Genomic DNA, 25,711 nt, shown 5'->3' on the forward strand with positions numbered 1-25,711 from the left:
GAAAAGTGTTCATAGTATTTAAAAACTTGAGTCGCTCAAAGTGTAAAATTGGAGGGAAAGTGCTTTTGTTGGTTTTAGTCTTTATCAGAATAACGGTATAAATCTGATTACTTTATTTGATCTGATTAGAGGCCAAATGTCTTTATCTGAGACGCCTGTATTTGGAAATATTCAGTATTTTATTTTTCTTAGAACAAATGATTCTGTAGGATAATACTCTTCTTCAGGATTTTATTTATGATTTGTTGTGGATTTGATGAAGTTGTTGCCTAGAGGCGGCAAATATAAAAGAAGAAATAGAGAAGAGAAAGGTGGTGGCTGATTATTTTGCTTGCTTATAACAAAAGAAATCAATCTAATAGAAATGAGATAAATAAGTCATTCTCAAAACTAAATCCCTGTTTATTTAACCATTAAAAGAGCCTCTGAGAAAGAATAATAAGACCTAATTCTGCCAGTGTATGGCCTGACCCTGAGCAAATCATTTCACTTTTGTTGGGTGGTTTCCTTATATGAAACAAGAACAAGATTGTACAAAAAGCTAGGGTTTCCTCCTACTCTAAACTTCTTAAATTCTGTATTAACAGAATGTGAAAGAAAAAATAGAAGAATAATACCCGGATTAGAAAGTATGAGTAAGAGATTCTCTCTTTATATTAAAAACAACTATAATAATGCAGCAACCTGTGATGGCGCCCAAAAGAACATGCAGAAGTGTCAGTTTCATAACACATATGTATCTCTCTAGCCACACAATAAAATTTTGTTCCTAGTCCTAAGACCAAATTGTTATATACTTACTATATAACTATCCTATGCTTTAATTTTTTTTTACTTTTTTTTTTTTTTTTTTTTTTTTTTTTTGCGGTACGCGAGCATCTCACTGTTGTGGCCTCTCTCGCGTCCCCTGCATTAGCAGGCGGACTCTCAACCACTGCGCCACCAGGGAAGCCCTATGCTTTAATTTTTTTAAGAAATATTTTTATTATCTATATGAAGTGTCATTTTTTCGAAGTAGCATCACTTGTTTTATACATACTGTAATTATTTTCTATATTGCACGTGACAAAAGAATTTTTAAAGTTAACATCACTTTCTGAAATGCCATTGTTCCTGAAATAACCATAAATTACACTGCTAAACAATACACTGCAACTGTCATTGCATTGGTCCCCGAGAATCAGGTCCTTCCTTTGACCCCAATTTCCTTGGTCGTATTGAAGATCCTATGTTACAAATCACGACATTTAACAAATGTTAAATGTCAAGAACGCTGAACTTCGAACAATACAGTTTTACTATAGAGGACCCTACTAGGGTATGCAAAGATAAAACATAATGAGTTTGTTTATTTGTTTGTTTTTAGCCTTGAGAAACTATAGAGGTTGATGATTAGAGGGGAGGAAAAGCATCACACGGGTTTTTGTCTCAGAGGCACTTATTTAGGCATCCCAGTCCTCCAGTCATTGGTGCCACCACCACTGTCAACAGGGGACTTTAAAAGAGTGACACCTTTCTCCCTAAACCTGTCTTTTGGATGCCTATTTCTTTATCAAAGACAGTGTTTACGGGCAAGGAAAGCATATTTTGAAGTGCATGTATACGTGTGTGTTTTGTCAATTTCAAAAATAATAATAATATCTGTGCACATAAAATTTGATTGCAGAAACGTTTAATAAAACAGTCTTTAGCCTGGTGGTGGTTCACACTAGCCATCTGATCAACAAATTCTATAGAGTGAATTGGCTGTTGTAGAAGTTTTTTTCCTCTCTTCTCTTTCTCCTCAAATAGCAGATCGATTTTATGTTCTTCATTGCTTCTTCTTCAGTGTAGTTTGAAATCTAAGTGGGATGGGAGGGAATAATTTAGTTTGGCAGTTCTTTACCCTGGCCATTTTGTAGAAATTTTCCTCAGTTTCCCATTTCAAACACTCCAAGCAACCTTACCAAAAGAACACACCTAAGTGACAAAATTACCCAGCAAATAAAACAACAGAATCATGAGATAATGACTTAGGAATACAAGACACCTAGTGTGTACACACCTAGTGTGTATCACACCTAGTGTGATAACTTTACTTATCATTTGCTAATTTACTTCAGAAACTGTATTTTATTTCTAGGTCCTTCAGACTAGCAGTGTGATTTATACCAATGATTGTCAGTCTAGAAATTTCAATAGGGTAAAAGAGTCTGAAGGTTCAGTTGAGTTATTATGGGATTTTATCTATCACTGTTGAGTAAGTTCCCCCAAAAGGGTAAACCATGCTATCATCAGGGGTAAAAATAGAATTCTAAAACTCCATCACTCATAAATAACCTCCATCCCTGTTTTTTCCTCCCTTCTGTACACTGTACCCTGTTGAAAGTGGTTGAGAACACTAATTTCTCCCACTACTACTGTAGCCCCACTCCATCCTATTTATTTGTTCAGATGACTATTGAAACACTATAAAGAAAGATTAAAGCTGATCTTTGAAAATTTATAAATTGCCCTATGAACTACACTTTGGACTCTTAAGAAAGGGCTCCTGCTTCACTTTACTTAACTAATTTCAACACTCTTAACTGTACTTCTGTATAACAGTTTAAGATGAGTAGAAAACATTTCGCTTGGGATGATATGGCCTAAAAGGGCAGTTACTCCTACTTTTCAGTACATAGTAGGTCTTCAGAAAATATTTTGACTAGCATGATTGACAGGTCATTTCAGAAATGAATTTAGCCTCTAGGAAAATTGCACCATGACCATTTTTAAATAGAAGGTGGTAACAAAAGTAAGAGTCAATCAAGATTTATCAGTACTAATAACTATTACTTATTGAATACCTACCATGTTCTAGGCTTTGTTGGACCCCTTATATCTACTATTTCTAATCTTTGTATTATCCCCATTTTAATATACTTTTCCAGAGGTTCAGAAATTGGTTCAGTGTTTCAGAATATAATATATTTGAATCCTTACTGACACCAAGCCAAAGATTGTGCTCAGTTAGACCAGACTGCCTCTAAGACTTACTCTGAAATTTAACTCCCAACTAATAAAGCACAGGCTACCCCAGCCACCACTGTAAATAAATCTGCCTCTGATTACTGGGATGTATGGTGCTAATAAACCCAACTTATTTGATTTTTAGTATAGCTTACAGATTGAACCTCTAATCCCAACCAACTATTTCAAGTAAGTGTGAATAATTTTTTTTTCTTTTTTTTTTTGCGGTACGTGGGCCTCTCACTGTTGTGGCCTCTCCTGTTGTGGAGCACAGGCTTCGGACGCACAGGCTCAGTGGCCATGGCTCACGGGCCCAGCTGCTCCGCGCAGCATGTGGGATCTTCCCGGACCTGGGCACGAACCCGTGTCCCCTGCATCGGCAGGCGGACTCCCAACCACTGCGCCACCAGGGAAGCCCCAAGTGTGAATAATTTTTTAAAGGGATCAGATGATGAGAATATAGATGATTATCCCAATTCTACCCTAAGGGTATAGAAGAGACAAATTACTGTTCACAGTGGGTCTACAAGTTAATTTTTCATGAAGTGAAGTCAACTGGTTATGTTAAAAAAAATCTTATCAATATTGGTGAGAGTTTTACTGGGTGATTTTTTTTTTTTTGCAACTTTTTCTGCCATCCTACTCCTTCCGCGTTATTCCATTCATTTTCATATTTTAATTACCACGTTTCCTCTTTTTTTTTTTTCCTTACCTCCAGCGGGATAAATTGTGATGACTGCCCTGTTTACAGATCCACATTTTTCTCCATTACTCTAGGGCTGTGGATTTCAAACTTTAGGGGAATTAAGAATCAGTTAGAGGGTTTGTTAAACCAGATTGCTGGCCCCTAACCCCAGAGTTTCTGTTCCTTAGTTATGGGGAGTGAAGCGAGGATCAAGAATTTTTGTTTCTGATACATTCCCAGGTGACCCCATGCTGCTGATCTGGGGACCACACTTTAAGAACCAATACTCTAGGCTGAGGTGATTTTTTACCTTAGCTACAAAAGATAGTAAAGCAGAAACTTGGGTCAAAACAACTGTAGCATCTTGGTAGGAAAAAGATTCAGTGCTACTCATCCTGCTTTGAGAAATTTACAAATCTTAAAACAAGCAACTTTTTTTTATAAATTGACTAGAGGTTAGGTAAAGAATTATTATCCTCTCTTTTTTACCCTTTCATTACATTTAATAACTCTTATTAGTTCCCTCTGATATTTTTACAGCTATCTTGAGATAATTCTGATAGGGATTAACAATTATGAATCCTTATATGAAAAGTTTAGCTTTCAAATTTATGGAGACTGAAGCATATTTTTAATTTATTAAATAACTGTGTACAAGCCTTACTAAAGGAAAGTGAATAATTTCTATAATCAAGAATTGTTAATACAAGTTTTAGTGAATATTAACTATTAGGACTTGAAGGGACCTTGTAATTAGTTTAGCCCCTTAAATTTACGTTTTGTGACATACTCCATGTAGCTCAAATGATTCATAATTACTAAAATAGGCTAAGTAAACAGAAAATAAAGGTTAAAGCTTAAAATGCTGCTTGGCTCTTAAGATATATGTGGATAGAAATACATAAATTTCTTTTAAAAGCATGTAATATTTTCACTGTCTTCCTGTGTCCTATCTATATGCATAGGATAGAGGAATTATATATATACTATGGTATATTTATGGTACTTTTTTCAAATTAACAATTGGACCCATTGATTTAAATTTAGAGATACTTCACCTACTCATTGAGAATATTATTTGAAAACATAACTAACATATTTAAGAATAATTTATGTTTGCCAACCTGAAGAGATTCTATAATTAATGTGTTGATCATAATTAACAAAATGATATTTTATATATAAATCTGTATAATTAATATATATGACTATACATAGCCACTTAACAACTATCATTTTAGTGGATCACATCCTATCATAAACACAAAATTAATTCACATATAGACACTTGGCAGTTCTGCAAGTTCATTAACTTCTATTTCCAGCTTCAGTGATTAGTGCTCCAAAAACAATAAATGAATTCCTAATTTTGAAAAAGATTCACTGCTGACGTAACAGAGATACTCACCAACTCAAAAGGATCATTACAGGTGGTGTAACTTTTTTTTAATATTCTCTATCCTGTTTGTATTATAATAACAATTAAAATTTTAGGTTTAAAATATTTGCCTTAGAATTATAATCTGAGTAGGCTTCAGACAGAATAGAGATTTATAGAAGATTTCACCTCAATATGAGGACAAACTTCAAGAAGTAGTGTTACTCCCACCCTTGTTATTGGAATTATTTAAGGCAGAAACTAGACATACACTTAATGTAGGATGTATAAAGGGACTTAATAAATGAGAAAAAAAATTGGATTGTTATTACTTTGAAAATTCTTTTCAACTCAGAGAGAATTTCTTAGGAATAATACTTAGAACTTTTGCATTCAGGTCTTCTGTTAATTTACCAGGTTTGATAAGTGTGATTTCAATTTTTCTAGTATTATTCTGAAAAGAGAAAAAGTTTATCACTTCCTCACACCCCTTGTTATTGCAAAACAACATAAGAACCAGTTTTCAAATTTTCATGAGCTTTACTACTTAAATGAATTAGTTAAGACAAGTTCCATGAAATTTGCCCTACAAAATGAAGTATAACATAATTTTTATAAGAAATGTTTCACTTTTAATCATTCTTTTCAGAAAGGATTATATGAAGGAATAAGTTTAGTATGTATGTTGCTGTTTCGAAAGTACCTTCTACAGGTTTATTTGGAAAGACGTAAGTGATAGTATGGTAAATTGGAAAACCAAATTATTGGATATTATCCAATGAAGGTTTTCTTCATAAAAATCCGGAATAAATTATGTTTAAAGGTTGAAGCGAAAAAACAATATTTTCACTCTTCATTTTTTTCTTGCACTACTAATTTAAGATGGAAAGAAACCATAAAGTTTACTAAATTCATCTCAGATAATCTGTATTAGAGGTCAGGTTTCCAAGTAAATAGATTACTGTTGCAAATAATACGTGATTCTCTCCTGGAGAGTTTCAAGGCTTTGTAAAAGACAGAAGGGTAGCTGCGGCAATAATATCTAAATTCAGGGATCTAGCGTGAATCAGTATGAAACTCAGTTCTCACTTGGAGAGTCCACTTTTTTCTTGTCATTTCTTCAGTTATTTCTGCTTTCTATGATTCTGTAACATTTCCAAATTTCAAAAGGACAACTAATAATACCTTCAAGAAAGAGACCTCAGTACGTTGAAATATATTACACCAAAGCCTATAAACTATATCTGTATTATACATTTCTAAATATTTAGCTAAGTAAATTTTACTCCTCTACAGAAATATTGTGTGTGTGTGTGTTTGTGTGTGTGTGTGTGTGTGTGTCTGTGTGTGTGTGTGTGTGTCTATAAAATTATGAAGAGAGACCAGTTCTTTCTGCATCCCCTTACATACCCTGGAGAAGTAACAACAAATTTGTTTCATCTTGTTTGTTACTACAGTTGATTGCCTGCCCTAAAGTGCGGCGTTGAGAATTTGAAATCTGCATCTAGAGGGAAAGAGAGAAGAACAGCATTCATGCCAAATATTTGCTATTTGTCATCTCTGCTTTAGAGCTATAATGTTCTCATTGTAGTTCTGAAAATTTCAAGCTTAGCCAGACAGCTGGCTCTTGGAGCACAAACTGTCTTGTGACTCACCTAGGAATATGTCTCTTCTAATACTTCAAAGAGATGGGTTTTTTCCTTCTTGGCCGTGTCGCGCGGCATGTGGGATCTTAGTTCCCTGACCAGGGATTGGACCCATGCCCCCTGCAGTGGAAGCGCTGAGTTTTAACCACTGGACCGCCAGGGAAATCCCCAAAGAGATATTTTTAATCCAATGGTCCCTCCTTTAAAACAGTAGAGAATCTCTTCTGTGCCTCTGAAGGACTCAAAGAACCATGACCATGATGATGTCATCAAAAATACCCTTCAGCATTAAACTCTATATGTACCTTTAATGAGTTCTAACTTCCATTAAAATGACAACAGTTTCTCCCTTTCAAATTCAGCCCAGTCATCCTCAAACATTAGTGTACATAGCAATTAAAAATGCAGGCTTGGTCCTCATCCCCAGAGATTCTGATTGTGTTGGTCCAGAGTGTGGTTTGAAACTGGCTCTTTCTCATTCTGATACAGATGGTCTGGAGGCCATTTCTTGTCATGGTCTTAGACTTGCATCCTTTCTCCCATATCATTTTTCTAGCTGGAATTACTTGAATTATAATCCTGTCAGCCATAACACCATAGGAAGATGATTTTTTGATTATGCTATTAACAAGTTATAGCTACGGCTCACTAAACTCAGAGAGGCTGAATACACAAATCCAAATATTTAAGATTGTGTGCTATCATATTGGCTAGCTTTCTGGGCAGTGATCACTGGGAATGCCAGTTTTCCACCACCTCCTAAATTCAAATTCAAACTACTTGACATATAACCCCACTGGTTGCATACTCCCCACATTTCACAACCAAAACATTCTGAGTCTTCCCAGCCCGAATCAAGTCCATAGGTAATTTGTCTTTTGCCTTCTCACAAGTTGACCCTCAGAGTCTTGAATGACTTTTCTCAACCTTATTTTTTCAGATAAAAGTTAAAATTTATTAGGAGTAGAAAATATATCCTTAATCAATCTGAATGCCTCACTTCTGATCTTGTTCAACTTTTTTGTATGTGTTTAAAAGAGCACATAACAAGAAATTTGCTATCTTAACCACTTCTAAGTATACAGTTCATCGGTGTTAAGTATATTCACCTTGTTATACAACCAATCTCCGGAACTTTTTCGTCTTGCAAAACTGAAACTCTATACCCATTAAACACTCCTCATTCCCCCATCCCCATCCCCTGGCAACACCATTCTACTTTCTTTTCAACCTTTCTTTTCAATAAGCAAGATATTTTCTGAACACTTCTTCCACCAATAATGGGTTTATAATTATTGCTACTTAGCTCTCCAAGTAGAATCCTGATAGCTTGTATTGTTACAATTCTCATGCAAAAAGATTTACAATTACAGGGCAATTGTGCTTATATTAAGAGCCCTTTATAATCTTTGGGTGACTGAATGAAGGGCATTTTATCCTGGAAGCTTTCCACTGATTTACAGAGAAAGGTAGCACTTTATTCCTCCTGAGACCTAGGGGACTCCAAATGGAATCTTTGTGCTTGTTTGTTGAAGGTTTGAGGTTAGAGTTACCAGGTCAATTAGGCTTAAGTCCTGGAATTTCCTAGACTTTTCCTATGTACATTCTAGGATTGTTTTCTCATTACTTATATAGTAGTATTGTAGATTGGAAATTTTTCTGGTGTTTGACAGTGTTGATGTTCACTAAATGATTTCAGAATCTTCCCTTAGTACAGTACGAAACTGTTGAGCTTTAAGTAGCTTCATTAGAAACATAATTTGGGAGGACTAGCCATAAATAAAAATGCATTTTCTGCAAATGAAGTGTTTCAAATGCTGTTTTCAAAATCATTGGCAGTTGAGAAAAAACCCAACACAAGAAACATTTTTAAAACTCTTCTTTTTCAGATTTTTCCTCAAAAAGTTTCTCTTACTCTGTTATTAAAATTTTTTAAGAACTCAATAAAGTTTGCAATCCTGTAAGCAATATCCATCTAAATAGCCAGAAATACTGTAATTAGGGTTTTATGCTTATGATCTTGACATAAGGAAAAAGCCTACTGTTTCTTGGCTTAAATTATTTTGGAACTAACACAAAAACTAGTTGACCATGATTCTTGGATAATGATAACTGAACTTTTCTTCATTTTATGCATTTAACAATTCATAATATCCATGTATTCTTATGATTTTTTCAGAAAAAAATGCAGTTTACTTAGAACATTTAAAATAACTCCATAATTTTTGTAGCACCCAGATATTTTTCTTCAATGATCTGTTGCAACAGATTGAAAATATTTACTTCAAAGAAAATTCTTTAGAATGGAATTTCATTATTCCTTTGATTTCCATTATAAAATCAAAAATGTTTTTCTCAGCAAAGGGAAAAAACATTTTTTGAGTTGAAGAGATTTCGTGGAAGAGTTGAAGTGCATCTGGTTCAGTAACATACTAAGCAATTATTTTTTTCTTTGCAGTGCTCCCATCATTTTAAGATCTTTCTCCACTGCCCACTGTTGTCACCCCTAAATCACAGAACTTCATTTAGTGTCATGCAGTCCTCAGGCCACATGCTGCCAACAACCCAGAACTTAACTCCTCCTCTCTTGTAGTCTCTGACATAAGCTAGGCATTAATATTTTGCCAGTAGGAATCCTTGTGGGGGGTTTTTTTTGGCTGCACTGCACTCACCATGCAGGATCTTAGTTCCCCGGCCAGGTTTCGAACCTGTGCCCCCTGCAAGTGCAAGCGCGGAGTCTTAACCATTGGACCGCCAGGGAAGTCCCAATAGGAATCTTTAATGTAGTAAACCACCGTGTGAAAATTCCCCAAGTTCTGAGCCTTTTTCTGACAACTGTTTACCTACTTTATCAATTATAATGTTAAATTTACTTAGAATTAGGGATGCCTGTGTGATTTGTAGTAACTAAAACTGGTTTGTATTATTGTTCTTCAAACATCGCTGAACTATACTCCTATTTAAGGATACTTTGGGTCATTATGTAACTATGTGCAATTTGGTTTGTTAATCACTTATTGTTTAACTCATTTTTTGAAAAAGACCCCAATATTCCATCTAATGACTTGCCAAGCTGGGATTCAAGCAGTACCTTCCATTAGGTGATTTGCTTCTGACGTGAGACATATTACAGAAAATCTACACTTTGATGGAAATTTTTTTATGTTCTATGTGGGAAAAAACTAATCTAGGTAAACACGAAACTTGATTCTTAAATTAGATTTTTAATAACTCAATTCTAAATGACAAGTTTGTTTTAATAATTTTGTTACAAAAATAACTATAAAATGAATGTGGATGCCAAATTACTCACTACTGTATAATTGTGCTATAATTTATAAAGCCAAAATATTTTAGGTGTTTTTTATTTGGACTATTATTTCAAGCATTCATGGAATTTAAAGAATCCTAAGGTCTCTCCTTTGCCCTCCTGGTGTGCAGAGGTGTGGTGTAGAGGCTAGGGGTACTGTGTTGTATGTTATCGTTCAGAAGCCCGGGCTCTGTGCATTCTAGATAGGATTGGGACAGGTCATTTCACTGCCGGAGACTCCAGCTTGCTTATCAGTGTGGGCATTGGATCAGAAGAACCTTTCAATTTCTATATCCATGGAGTCAGTGAAACTTCTCCTAAAGTTACCTTCAACTTCTTTCTCTGGGCTTTTCTCATTTTCTCTATATCTTCTTTATTTTATCTGACATTAATTGACCATCGTTTCATTCTTGGCATCGTTCATATTTAGTTACAGTGGCTTTGGTAAAGTGTGGACTTATCTTTTGGCCCTATACACCAAAAGCTTTAAATAGGCCATTCTTCCAGTTCCAAAAAATTTTTTTAGACACAGCCTAAAACTTGATTAAATATATTTTAAAAATTTAAACTTACTTTCCCATAGAAAAATCCCATCTTTTTAACTTGAATTGAAGTTTAAAACCAGAGACTGTTTTTCTTCCTCTTTTCTATTCCCCTCTACACCTAGCCCCGGGCTGATGACTTAAATCATCCCTCTTCACTTAATCACAAGTATTCCAATTCCTGTTTTGCCTTTGAAATCTTGTTGCTTCAAGATCACGGTACTTAACAGACAAATCAAAATGGCGGCAAGTGGAAATGAAAGTGATAATTTAAAAACCTGATAAGAAATACTATGTCATTTTATTTCAAAGATTGACTCACAAATTAAGGTTCAGTAGAATATGAGATCTTTAGTTTCCTACCCATCCTAAATTTTACTTTAGAAATATTTTTTCCCTTGCTTAATAGATAAATGAACCTGTTCTTGTATTCATGCAGTGACTATTAAGTGGCTACTCTGTGCCAGCCCTTTTGCTAGGGACTAGAGATACAGTGAACTACAAAAGAAAAATATTCCACTGCCATTAGCTTTAAGTGTGCCATGTCCAAAGTTATTTGATTCAAAGCAGCTGTTGGAACCTAATCAAACTGTCATTTTTTCCATTCAACAGATATTCATCTGATTATCTGCCAAGGCCAGGCAGTGTGTTGGTATATATGAGAAGTGTGTTTGGAGCTATTATAAAATGCTATGTGTTATTTTCCCTTGAACAATTTATTCTTTAAATGTGATGAATGATCTACATTCTCTTATAGTGTTCAAAGTATATTTCACCGATGCAAATTTAGAGAACTACAATGATACTATTTTAAACAATATTTCTGCCTTCTCCATTCCAAGTCTCTTTTGATGTCCTAGGATGAAAATAATAATTCTCTTTCATCTCATGTGCCTGTGTTCAAATGGTAATGACTTCTTGAGCTCTAGGTTGGAAATTGTGAAACCCCGTTCAGGTTCGTCATAAGACTGCTGTGATTTCTGTATGTCCATGGGGATTGAGTTGGGGAGAAGGATGAGGAAGGCAAGGAATAGTAACATTCATGTCACGTATTTGCCCTCCCTGCTCCAGGCCTTTGTATTCACCCTCGCTTTAATTTTATTGCATTCTCTTCGCATATACGATATCTTCATAAACTTTTCTCTCCATATGTCTGGATTGACAATATCCATCGGTGTTCTCAACTATGAATTACTCACCAATGTCTTAGCTGAATGGAATAAGCCTGATTCTACTGTGTCTTTGTAAATCACAAGTTGTAATAATTTTCACTGTAGATGCATTGCAGTGAAAATCCATTAACGGATACATTCAACTAGTTATTGGTACGAAAGATTCATTTATCCTGAAAGTTTTTCTATAACTGAACATTAGTTCTAAAATATTTTCTAATTAAATTCAATGTTAGAAGAATTATAGAATTTTAAATTATAATACTTTTCATATAATTTGACATATTTTTCAGAGTTCTTTCATATATTAGGTCTCATTTCATCCTGATGAAAATATTAGATTAGTTTAGGTCAATATCACTAACCTCACTTAACAAATGAAGAAAACAGGCCAAGGCAGGTTAAATGATTTGCTGTAGATCATCTAGTGATCTAATAAAATACCAGGGTTTATAAGGAGCCCACTGCTTGTTGAAGCCTCATAATAACACTATAGAAAATTTAAATGGTAAACTTGAAATCAAAATCTGTTAGAATTAAACACGTTTTTATAGCAAAATTAGGTTGTTTTTTTTAACACATTCTAGATATTTTCCTGTTTTTTTTGTATCTTTTTAGGCTCAATTCTGCACTGAATCTACGATCCATTTTGGCCCTGGCAGTAGGCATATCAAGTCATTATATTGGTGTTCATGTCTATATAGAAACCACTTGCCTGGATTCAGCCTCTTTGCCTCTAGTTATTGAGACTTTGACCCTCTCCTCTCTTTCCTGAGCTTCCCACCTTAGTGAACCTTCCAGAACTGGATCCTAATAACTAGAATACAGATCCCTTCCTGTCCTGTTAACACAAGTCTTGTCATGGCACTGCATGGCAGTGTAGCCTTCAAAAAATGTTATTTAGAGAATTTAAGAGATAAAACTACTTCATTGTACAATAAATTCAGTTAATAATTAAAAATCAACTAGTGATTTTTTTCCCCTACACTCTTATGAACAAGAGATAAATGACCACATAATAAGTTAGAAGCAGGCTTTTTCAAAACCCCGTTTGAAAGGGATGTTCCAAGTTTTTATCAAATTAACTCAAGAACCCACATCTTCATTTATAACGTTATAGCAGTTAACAGTGCAGTAATCTCCTTCACACACACAGAAAATTTAATCATGTTCACTATGTTGTATTTATTGAAGAAGAAAATCAAAATAATACATACTAGGAATATTTGAATTTCAATAGGATCAAAAGCATTGTGGTTAAAGCTCTACTGACTAGGAAATTCCATTGAATAAATGATCTCGCTCCTGGCATTCCCAGTTAACCATGGCTTTGTAGCCTCACTGAGGAATTAGGAGGCTGAATTCTAAATTCTTACATGGAGATTGAATTTCTCTCTATATATATTCCTGTGGCTATAAAAGTTTCATGTTGGCTCAATCTGCATAAATAATCACATAACAATAAATATAAGAAGGTCAATATGTCTAGGCTTATCATGAAGGAGCTTAATAGAAATTCCACATTTGCTTTTTGCTTTTTAAGGAATAAAACAACAATTTTAATTTAAAACAATTTAATTTTACTTAATTTCCTCCTCCCCCTTAAATAATAGCAATAATTTCAGCTGTATTTCTAGGTACTTGTTCCGCACAGAGTTATCAGGCCGTGTCAGTGACCTACTACAGAATGGTAAAGAGTACAGAACAGACTTTCATGTCAGCCAGTCCTGGGTTCAGGTTCAAATTCTGTCACATATTGTGTAATTTGGGGCAAATTTTATAACTTTATAGAGTTATTGTCAGAATTTATTCACTCAGCCTTTAGTTTATACTTACTAATGACTCTATTTTTGGGGCCAGGGGATGTATCAACAACAACACAGATAAGGTTTCTTGCTTCACAGAACCTAGAGTCAGCCAAAATTTTCTTGAAGAAAATTAAATGTCCTGAAGCTGTTAGCAAAGTTTCTGTCACATAATAAGCATTTAATAAATATTAATAACATCATTATTAATTCTTCCCAACCCATAAAATGGATGGTTCCCCAGAAACTATAACAAACGTATGCAAAATTGGAAGGAAACCTCCTTTTACTGGAGGAGCTCTCTGGTAGAGCAGTGGCAAGGGAGTTGGGCTAGTTATAATCCCTTGAAGCTGTTTTCAGTAAAATATAAAAGCAAGTAACTGTGTAGGCAGAAATTTCTTGGACAGGAAACAAAAAGCCCTAACTTTTATAAAAGAAAAAAAACTAGACTTCACCGCAATTAAAATTTTCTGCTCATCAAAAGACACCATTAAGAAAATGAATAAGCTATCCACAGACAAGGAAATAGCAAAGCATGGTTTTATTGCTGGAGGGAAACAGAACTGCTTTGTTTCGTTTTTTAAAAAGATGATCATTCGGCAGTTTGCATAATTTGGGGACCGATTGCCCCACTGCTAAAAGGATTCTAATCACCCGTTTTCTAGTATTGGTGTAAGTATCCGTAGTAACTTAACAACCTATGATTTTCCTGTCTTAATCTGCCATCAACATTTTTATTTTTGGCCTGAAGGAATCTTTGGAGTAACCTAACACCCTCATTTTATAACAGATAGGAAAAATATTAAAGATGTCATGTGACTTGTCCAAAATCATTTAACTAATCATTTCAGAACTTGAGCTAGACCTTATTAAATGGTCTTTCCACTACCTAATATCTACTTCTCTATTAGTTTGCTTCAGAATCAGTCAGAGATGGTATGTGTGATTCATTTAGAATGTGTTTGTTTTCTTCTCTCAGCTGGAAGAATTTTCTCACCTATTTTAAAGGTGAAAACTATGATACACACTTTAACCCTTAGTTTCAGGATGGTAAAGGAGCCATTATAATTGAGGCCCCAGTTACCATCAAGAAGAGGCCCCTACAGAACATCGTCTCAATACTGAGCTTTATTTATTTATTTATTTTGGCTGCGTTGGGTCTTCGTTGCTGCGCGCTTCTCTAGTTGCGGCTAGTGGGGGCTACTCTTTGTTGCGGTGCACGGGCTTCTCATTGCAGTGGCTTCTCTTGTTGTGGAGCATGGGCTCTAGGCACGCGGGCTTCAGTAGTTGTGGCACGCAGGCTCAGTAGTTGTGGCTCGCGGGCTTAGTTGCTCCACGGTATGTGGTATCTTCCTGGACCAGGGCTCGAACCCATGTCCCTGCATTGGCAGGCAGATTCGTAACCACTGCGCCACCAGGGAGGTCCCTCGTATAACCTTAAACTATACTTTTTCTATCTTCTAGCACTTGGCATTCTGTTTTTCTTTGGTACTTATGAACGTTTAAACCTCTCACTATCTCAGAAACTATTTACATGCAACATCACACAACTACCCATTCTATTAATTATGTAAGTTTTTATTGTTGCCTCTAGAGAAGCAAACAGTGTCCTTTAGTGTCACTTGAGCTTTTAAAACGACATTTTTTATAGTTAAAAATTAGATTATCATGTATCAATTTATTGTTGTTTTCCAACTGTGTCAATTTATATTTATGCGATCTTTTTGTCAACAATAGCAGTAGCAGCAATAATGACATGGGACTTAGGGGTTTCAGAGCATTACTTTTTTTTACTAAGTATGTGCCTGTACTTTTCCTTTTCAGTCATACTGAATTTTTTTTTTTTTTTTTTTTGCGGTACGCGGACCTCTCACTGTTGTGGCCTCTCCCGTTGCGGAGCACAGGCTCCGGACGCGCAGGCTCAGTGGCCATGGCTCACGGGCCCAGCTGCTCCACGGCATGTGGGATCTTCCCGGACCGGGGCACGAACCCGTGTCCCCTGCATCGGCAGGCGGACTCTCAACCACTGCGCCACCAGGGAAGCCCCCTCTAGGGTATTTTTTGAACATGAAATGTTTTATATCTTTTCTTGGAGCTGACACATTTACTATGGTCCATAAAAGAATGTGTCTTAATTTTTCTCCAGTTATAAAGAGCCTGTTTTGGTTTGGTGCCCTGATATAGAATCCTTGTCCTATGCAGAGTATTAGTCATGGACCCCATTCTAGGATACGTTGCTCTCTATGGGACATGGTGAGGGTAGAAGTTTTGAAATGAAAAAAGAAGAATGACACCAGCCTTCATGATGCTTCTTCAGCAGGAGTATTTTGCTTAGTTGTAATGTTGTTGAACATTTTGTATTAAAGTATAGCTTACGGGCTTCCTGTAGTAAGCAAACCTTACTACAGCAAACCTGTAGTAAGAATGGAGGGGACAAAATACCCTTAAATATTAATATTAAATAACTGCTCCTAACGTTCAAACAACTCTCCCACCTTAGTTATGTGCATACTCTTTTGAGAGACTCTAAATTATTCTATTAAAAACAGAGATAATGGGCTAGTGCAGTTCAGCAATTGCAATGGCCAAAGAATGGTTATTATTTATTTTACTTCACAGTTCTGCTTCGACCTCAGAAAGTAATGTGAAAAATAATTCCAAGGGAGGAGATACTTCTTGTGATATCTCTATTATCAAAGCATGCCGGAAGGAATGCTTTCATTGTTTATTGATATGGTGATGCCTCAGTAGCTTTTATGCACTCTTAAAATTATATAACGTAGACCTTATGAATCAGTTATTATTGGAAACTCACGTTGGTCCATAGTTTTATACATGGAAAGAGAGTGGATACAATGAAAGCAACATCCAGATTGCATTTTTGTTTTTCTGAAAGTTCTAACTGAATTTACCTAAATTTTGCCTTTTTAAGCAAAGAGTCATTGAGATTCTGAGGAGTGGCAATGTATTTAAGGGAAGATAATACTGTTGTTCTAGTGAGCCTTAGTAAATTGTGTACCAATAGATCTAAAGGAGGAATTTTTACTATCTGCTGTTGTCTTTTTCAAGAGAATCCTATTCTTACCAAAGAGGGGTCTGAGTTTTGACATAACTAAATAAAGGAGAGGCTTGAGCTGGCCTTTGGCTAGTCTATCCCAATCCATGCCATGTCCACCTTTAAGATTCTAAAAGGAGGAGCTGCAGAACCACAGAGAGATCCCAGAACACTAAGTCACATACCAAAAGCATACCCAACAGGACTTTTCTTAACTTTATGGGAAGGTAGTAAGTCATTTTCAATGTTTATGCAACTATTCAGCAAGAGAAAGAGTAATCATATGGTACTACAATGCTGTATCAGTTCTATGGAAAAAGACACTCAAAGGAAATATTTTGCCAGATTATTGAGAGAATGTTAATAACATTTCAGATTATTGCCATTCTCTGAATCCCTCTCATCTACTTATTTTCTCATTTCTTTTACCTTTCTGCCCGCCACTAAATATACATACTTTCCTTCCCCTCTCTGATAGCTATTTTTCTCCTTATGGTTCCTAAGTTATTGTACCACATTCATATTTCATTCTGATTATTCCAAAAATACTGAAATGAAACTCCCCTTTAATATGACCTACTTTAATGTAGAATTTGGCCTAAGTCTTACTTCTCATGAAAAGGCAGTTACATTTAAATTACCAAGAGAATCTCGTCAGTGTAATTTAACCCATAAGGAGGATTTGAAGTGCTATCATACTCAGCTTCAAGGATATATGTTCTAAACTATGAAGACAATTAACTACTTTCAAGCAGTATGCATGAATTCTCTAAGCAGTTCATCATCCTTTTGGTTGTAGTAATTAATTAACTGCCAATAATGTTTGTTGCCATGTGGAAAAGTGAGGATATGGCCCTGGTTCGCATTTGAGTATGCGTAATGACGTGAGTTTAATGTTCAAAAGGTCTTAGGTTGTGAAATAAAGAATTATAAGCCTGAGTTCCCAGTGAGTACATGCAGCCTGAAGAGTTTTGAAAAGTCCTAACTTAGCAGAAATTAAAGCTGATAGTAAATCATCTTTCCTCCACCTGTGTATTTATGCTTCTGGCTAATAAAAATTAGATTTTTGCTTCCTAATTTTGGAATGAATAATGTTTTTGCTTCTCAGTCAAAATGTTCTAATTAATAGTGCTGTTTTTATTAACATGTACAGCAGTTTAGAGATTCAAACTTAATATCGTTACCATTGAGTATTTTTACTGATGTGATTTAAAACCATAACTCTAATTTTTACAAGAAATCATTTCTTTCACCTTTCTCTCTTTGAAACTGGGAATGAGGGCATGCGTTATACTTAACTGGTAAGACCTATTCTTTAGAGGACATGTTCAGGTCAAGTAGTGGGAGTGGGATCAAGCTCTTAGCTGCTAATTGTGTGACGACATAACATATTGTAATATCCACACTATATTAACATAAGTTAAGTAGATGTGTTTAGGATTTAAAAGGCTTTACATGGTGTTGCTGCAAAAGGAGGCCTAATGATGGTTTAAAGAAAACTTTTAATACTCACAGTTGTTCAAGAGTTCCAGAATATTAAACTTTACAAGGTTATTCTTTTTTCTTAAAAATAAAATATATTTTGAATACCATACAGATTCCCGTCATATCAGAGGAGGAACCAGTTAGCAGAACATAGAATTTTAGAGCTGGAAAAGACTTTGATATCGTCTAGTTTAATCTCACCATTCACCTATTTCACTAAAGTCTCTATCTTCTCAAGGATCTTAACTTTCCTGCACTTATTTCCAAAACATTGAACAACACTCGTCCCCAGTTCCTTTCGCCCTATCTGTGTAACTGTCTTTCCACTCCCTTCTGATATTCTCCATAGTCATGATAATGACTGCAGCTGGGAGGATTATTTCCTTGGTTCTTTGTGCCTGAATTAGCTTAAGAATAGTCTATTGTACATAAAAGTACAACTTCTCATTTAAATATTTGACAAAAGGCAAGGTGAATCATTCAAAGTGTTAGGAGTAGTTGTAGTAACAGTCTCGTCATTGATACTCTGGAGGGCATGTACAATATGGGCTTTGCCATCGTGCGTAATACTACCCTATCATTTAAGACGAGTAATACTACCTACTCTCCTGTAATAGAGAAGATGCAAGAGTGGACAAGCACAGCTTTTCAATTGGGCGGTGGAGTTGAAGTTCTTTGTTCTGTTTTCTCAATCTCATTTCTCGTTCATTAAGTCAACAAATATTTATTTTGCATACAGCATGAGCTAGATAGTCAGCTAGGTCTAGATGTACAGCAGACAAGATCCAGTCTTTGGCCTCAGAGAGTGTATGGTATAGATACATAGAATAGGACAACTGCCTTTGGATTGGAGAATATACATCTGTGTAGTTCTACCACTGCTCAAGCAATTTATTAACTTTGCCTTCCTCATAGGGATACAATGAGAAGTGACTGTTATAACCGATTGTGAGGCATTTGGAAATGAAAAGTGCTATAAAAGAGCTGAATAATAGAAAGCAAGATGAATTATATGATAGGAATGGTCCTCATCGATATATTCAATACTTATGTCATCACTATAGCAGTGCTACCAGGGAAAAGCTAAATGAGGTAAATACAACTGCCTAGCTTTTGCAAAATCAAGAAAAAAAAATCTGTGTGTTTTAGCAAGAAAGATTGTGGAATCATATTATTTTGGGTATTACATGAGCTAATATATAGTTGGAATATCATATATAGTGTGGAGTTGCCACACGTCTGTAGTTTCTATTAAGAATATTATACATTTCAGTGTTATTTGAAGTATTTCTCTAGTTATTGTTAAATGCTACCACTGTCCAAGACTATTGCTTACCAATAAGAGATTATATTCTCATATTCGAAAACTACAAGAAGGCTCTTTAAATTATATAGGAAGGATAACTGTCCTTTCTGTGACTAACCTATTATATGTTGGGTTTGGGGGAGTTGTCATCAGCAATTTATCATGCCTGATCCTTTCTGATTTTACTTGTTTTTAAAGTTTGTTACCTCTCTCAGAGGACTAGGATACCAATTTTTATATCCCATTCTATATCCTCAGAAGGTGAAGAATTTATAGAATTGGGCATTTCTTTCATATGCTTTTATGTGGTCATTTTTACACCCAAGGGAGAGTCTCAAACTGTAGAAAAAAGAAGGGGTCCTTTTTTGCTAGTCATTTAATATTCCATGACTATGAACTAATCGTAATGTTAACATAAGCTATTGTATGTTTTTACCAGCATTTTTCACCCTAATTAAATGAGACACTACACCACACTGTTTAGCCTGTGGCATAACAAAAAAGACAGGTGAGATGTCATTGAGAATCATGATCTTATGTTCTCTCTCTCCTCTGAATAATAAAATTTTTTCTGGTCTCAGTTTATAATGCGACACCTCCCTAGTTTAACTTTATCACATTCAAGCAACAAAACTATTAAAATTCTAACCTAACGTGGGTACCATCTATTTTAAAATATATATTAATATAATTAGTACATGGTAAAGGGATCTTCTGTTTGTTGTTTGTCTTTCCCTGATTCACCAAATTTTTTTTTTTTTTTTTTTTTTTTTTTTTTTTTTTGCGGTACGCGGGCCTCTCACTGCTGTGGCCTCTCCCGTTGCGGAGCACAGGCTCCGGACGCGCAGGCTCAGCGGCCACGGCCCACGGGCCCAGCTGCTCCGCAGCATGCGGGATCCCCCCGGACCAGGGCACGAACCCGCATCCCCTGCATCGGCAGGCGGACTCTCAACCACTGCGCCACCAGGGAAGCCCGATTCACCAAATTTAATAATATGGAGAGCTTCCACCACAGCTGCTTATTATTTGTTCCATATGTTGATGCTTTTGTCTCTAATGTCCTTTTGTCCTTATTATATTACGTCTATACTTTTCCATTTCACATTTCAATTTAGAATAAAGAGATAGAAGCATGAAAATTAATTACCCATGCATCAAACATTTTTGCTGTGCTTAATAGGAACGAACACTTAAGACTAGAAACCTTAATGTTTAATACTGTCTTCAAAACTCAGCTATTGCATATATTGTCACTTCAGCAATGGAAGAAACTGAGTATAATATGTAATCAGATAAAAACAGGATAACTATGTTTAAAAAAAAGCATATGATGTCTGTGCATTGCATGGCAGGGTGTTACTGAAATTTGCCTAGATAATCTCTCATGATATTTTCAGATTTTATGGGAATGCTTTGGCTATACTTGGATTTGAATCTTCGTGATGACAAAGGTTCTTAATAGTTATTTTTTTAAAACACACTATACTGTTTTTAGAAAGTTATAATTCATCTTCCTGCTTATATTTGTGCTAAGTTTGTACTATACTATTAAAAAGAAAGGTAAATTTATATATACTTAGATTTTGAAAAGTAGACTCATGTACATTTTTTTAAATTTTTGGTAACTTGTGGCACTTTGGTAAAGGAATGTGCAATTATAAAAGTTTATGCCATTTTAATTTTTTTTAATTCCCAGGAATTACTCTTACTAGGCTTTAGATTCAAAACCAAACCCAATTTTAAGATCAGCACTTTTTTCCTACTGGTAGTTCCTGTTTTTCCAATTATATGGAACATAAACTATTTTTTGCAATGAGTTTTATCTTTCCTCCATTCTAATCTCAAAAATCATTAAATTTAAGGAACATTTTAAATTAATCCAGTGGTAATTAGAAAAGCATTTTAGATGTCATGGGCATTTAATCTGTTGCCTGACTTTAGTAATTTTCTGATAAAATTAACTAAATTCCTAAAAAAGAATATTCAAACATTTTAATTTGTTTTCACTGGTTGTAACCAATTGCGTAGTTGATGTCCATACAGTCATAATTTATCTTAAAATCTGGAGCTGCCAAGAGAACTAAGGACACAGCTGTGCTTAAAATACCGCCGTATCCTCCAAAGAGAAATCACAAGAAGAAATAGAATTCTGTATGATATGGCTATTACATATACTTCGATTAGGTTACCAGTATTTTACTGTGATACATCCATGGGTACTAGAAGCAAAATGAAAATAAATATAAATGCTTTAATATTAGATATTGGCATCAATGTAGATTATGCATAAGGTATTGCAATAAAAATATTGATTGTGCCTGTATTTGAAGAATTTATGTTAGATTTTCTGTGGCCTTTTTCATTCAAGGCTGCACAATCATTTTAAATGTAAACACAACAGAATATATGTTTGAATGAAATGATGGCCCTGTTTGCCATGGGATTAAATATTCTGTTGAATTTTGGGGGGCATTGGCTGTTGTATATTATGACATAAACTTAGATTGTTCACAAGCAATATGTGTGTCTTATGTACAAATCACAGCATTTAGAAATTATACATCTTCCTTTTCCTCACAAAATGAATTCAGAATTTGTAATTCAAATTTTATCGGTTTAAGCTGCTAGTTATTAAAAATTACCTAATGTGGATCAAGAGTAAATGAAATAAGGACTATGAAAGAATGCTAATTAATAGCATAACCCCATATCAAACTTCTGATAACTTTAAGTTTCTTATAAAGCCTTAAAATATTTTAGTGAAAAGTTAATTACTTAGAAATGAAGGCACTTTATTACCTTGAACTAAGCTATTTGTCTGTATAGAACTTGTCTAAAATCCCATAAAATATTCTTTATCCTTTTATAAATTTATCCAACTTATGTGTTTTTCTAAAGGTTCTTATAATTAAATGTAATAATTCAAACTATTTTAACTTAACAGAAAATTGTATTACATAATACAACCAATGAACAATACAGAAAAAAAACTCAAGCGTAACAAAAGTGTTTGTGATAATGGCAAAACTGTTAGTCTAAGTTAGTCTACAATCATTTGAGGTTAAAATGTTGTAAAATTGAAGGCTTTTTCATTGAACAATTTTTAGATAGCTTTTATTTTTTAAATCTTATCTTTAATTGGTACTACCTTGTTTTGAAACGTTGATCAAAGATAAGGGCAATCAAAACTATTAAGCCAGCCTGTCGTTACTCAATTTTGTTTTAGTTGAGGTTTTTTTTTAATGTAACCCTAAAACATTAAGAAATTAGTGTTGCTTCCTCTATGCTCAAGTCAGCCATGCCTGGAGAATTATCGAATTTAAATCAGTAATGTGGATGTGCTGCTGTGTATACCCGTTTCCTCTTCAGAAAATTAGTACTTGATTTAAACAATAGATTTGGTTCAACAGAAAAAAAAAATAGGATTTCTTTTCAAAAGTTAAATTTTTTCTCAAATTACACCTTACATCTCTCTGACATTTATAAGGATAGGCTAACTTGTATCCAAAAATGTTTTTCTACAGAAGAATATTTCAAAGCAAACAAACTTTGTGCTTTTTTTGTTTGTTTGTTTGGGGGCAGTTCACTTAAGAAAAAAACACTTTTCTATAATTTTACTTATTTTTAATTCTTTCTCTCTAGTGGCCATTTTCCTATCATTACTCGTAAATGTTTTGCTAAATGTAAATGCTGCTTCATAGATGTAGTCATCATTACATGGTACAGAAAGGAGTCAAGTTTATTAGAAGTCTACTCTTACCAAGGAGAGACTAAAGATAAATTCCATGTCAGTTCTTTGGTTTGTTTCTTTGTTTTCTTTTTTAAATAAGATATATTAACCCAAAGGTGTGTTAATGTCATGGCATGAACAATCTTAAATGTAGATCTATTGAGTATTTTGTGATGCTGAGTAACAGACTTTTCTCAAATCTCTGTGATGCTAGCTATTTTCCTTAGAAGGTTTTTGTTTAATGTTAGATTGTTGTTCTGAAAGATGTTGGTCCTAGTGGGATTTTTAAAAACTGGGAAAACAAATAAATGCATGTGTTACAAGTATAGAAATAGTGAATTGTAAACTTACCATATAGTACTGATTCTATTTTCAAAAATGTTTTTGCTGTTAAATATATACAACATAAAATTGCTGCCATACTGTAATTAAGTACTTTTTCCTAAATGACCCTGTTATCACTATTCCAGAATTAGAAGTTGGGCAGATATATGATTGATTCATGTGTCTGCATAGATGCTTCAAGGTATATTCTTCTCTTGGGGAGTAAAAATATATTTTCCTTGGCATCAATGCACTGAGATCTGAATATACCTATATCTATTCTTATTGCACATTTCTTATACAGTATCTTCAAATACGCCAAAATTGGCCTAGACGTGACTTAAAATTGAGGGTTTGTTACATGTTTTCTAACAGAAAGGTTTTCAATGAAACAGAAAGGTATTCATTATAGGTTTGTACTGTGAAAATAGTTAAACTCCCTTTAAAATTTCATATATGCTAAATTTAAATTAATATTTTTTCTTTAGCTCACAAATTACCCTAAATCCAGAGGGAATATCCACCCTTTTCACTGTTGTCAAATCCAGCATAAGGAACAGCCCTATGACACTACAAAAACAGTTGAGGAATAAGGAATAAGTCTCTTATGTCACACTTCAGAATAAAGGCATTCGGTGAAAGAAATGAACCGAAGTTCATCGTGAATGCAAGGCTTCTGTTCTTGACATTCCTCCGCGGAAGGGAAGAAAAGTGTCAACACCACTGGCATCATTTTCAAACCGATCTTATGTGGAATATCTTCCACCACACTGGAGTACTTCTTGACTCTATCAGGTTTTTTTTGTTTTGTTTTGTCCTGTTTTGACTCATCAAGCCTTTCCGTTTTCAAAAAACCATTTGTCAGCATTGAGGTAGAAGGACATAGATTTGAAAATACTTTCTTAAGAGATCATGTAACTATATTACTCTGAATTTAAAAACTGAGGAGGAGGGATCATTTCAACCCACCGCCTCTTACAAGAAACATGTTTTTAAATCTGTAACTGCTTTAGTGTTAACAGGGTACAAAGTGTTTTTTGTCCTGTATTGTACTTAAAAGGCTCTCATTGATTGGTGATTGTATTGTACTGTATGAAAACAACTCATAAATTGCCTTGTATTGTTTATAATAGACCATACCACGTACCACTTCAGTTTTCATGTTCCAAATTTTTCAGTGATGCATGTTAACAGTTAGGTCCTAAAATTCTGTGGTGCTAATTCTTCCATATCCAATGGTGCTTTCGTGGATGCTAACTGCACACATGCTGAACAAAGCTTGACGTTTAAAACTTTCCTCCCTTCCTCTGTTTATATAAAGTACACAGTAAAATAACTTGAATTTGTCTCAAAGTATCACTGACAATCTAATAAACTGGTTTATACGTGTGATTAGTTTGTATTCTCAATTATTTTTCAGAAAGTAGGTTAGTTCTGCTGGGCCCTCATATCAACAAAAAGTAGATCTTTTGTAGTGTTTATTTTGTGATTTGTGCCCAAAATTTATGGTATCTTTAGGAATTTAAATCCAGTTGGCCTGGCTTCTAAAATCAAGTTCAGATCAGATCTATAAAAACTAGACCTATCAAACCTGGAAATAAATAAATTGAGAAGAGCACAAATGTTCTGAGTGTCTATTTTAATACTTCATTAATAAAGTTTTATCATCAGGTTGATATCATCTGGTCCATGAAATAACGTTTACATGGAAGCAAGTAGGCCTTCAAAACCTTTACTGCAACACAAAGACATTGAAAAAGCCACTCCTAAATGCTTATATTTAAAGTTCCTCTCCAGGTGTATGAAAATAAGGACAAAAAAATCAAATTGGAACTTTGCAGGACAAGCTGATATCACATGCCAGAATGGCATACTAGATAAGCCCATGCAGGGGGTTCACTGATTTTTAATTTTAGCATTTGTACTAAGAAGCACAGCATTAGAACAAATGAAGTTGCTCCTGTATCTTCATGAGGACAGAGGACTATTTCTTCTAAACCAGAGATAAACTCAATATTAAGGCAGTGTGTGAATTTGCATGCTGACCTTGGTATTTTTCCTAACCCATGGGTAACCTTAAATTTTAAAAGAAAAGATCAAGATAAATCTATAAAGCACCTCAAGCAACAATCATGGGTCTCAAATAGAAAATGATCAAACCTATCCACCTAATCGAGTGGGTCCATGAGTGAAGTGATATTCCAATACTACTATGGTTCTTTATTACATAAAAAACGTAAGCTACAGTAATTTTGCCTCAAATAGTTATTAAATCATGTCTA

General features: G+C 34.7%; 1 protein-coding gene across 1 annotated transcript in view; it reads left to right on the plus strand.

The window, feature by feature from the left end:
* PURG (purine rich element binding protein G) overlaps positions 1 to 24,751 on the plus strand; it is a 33,696-nt gene extending 8,945 nt beyond the window's left edge. Inside the window, exon 2 of the mRNA XM_079909406.1 lies at positions 23,918 to 24,751. Within this exon, the coding sequence (XP_079765532.1) occupies positions 23,918 to 24,022 (105 nt within the window). The 3' untranslated portion in view covers positions 24,023 to 24,751. The remainder of the gene's footprint in view (positions 1 to 23,917) is intronic.
* Positions 24,752 to 25,711: the final 960 nt, after the last annotated feature.

The sequence above is a fragment of the Stenella coeruleoalba genome, assembly GCF_951394435.1.
Source record: "Stenella coeruleoalba genome assembly, chromosome: 21".
Taxonomy (NCBI): domain Eukaryota; kingdom Metazoa; phylum Chordata; class Mammalia; order Artiodactyla; family Delphinidae; genus Stenella; species Stenella coeruleoalba.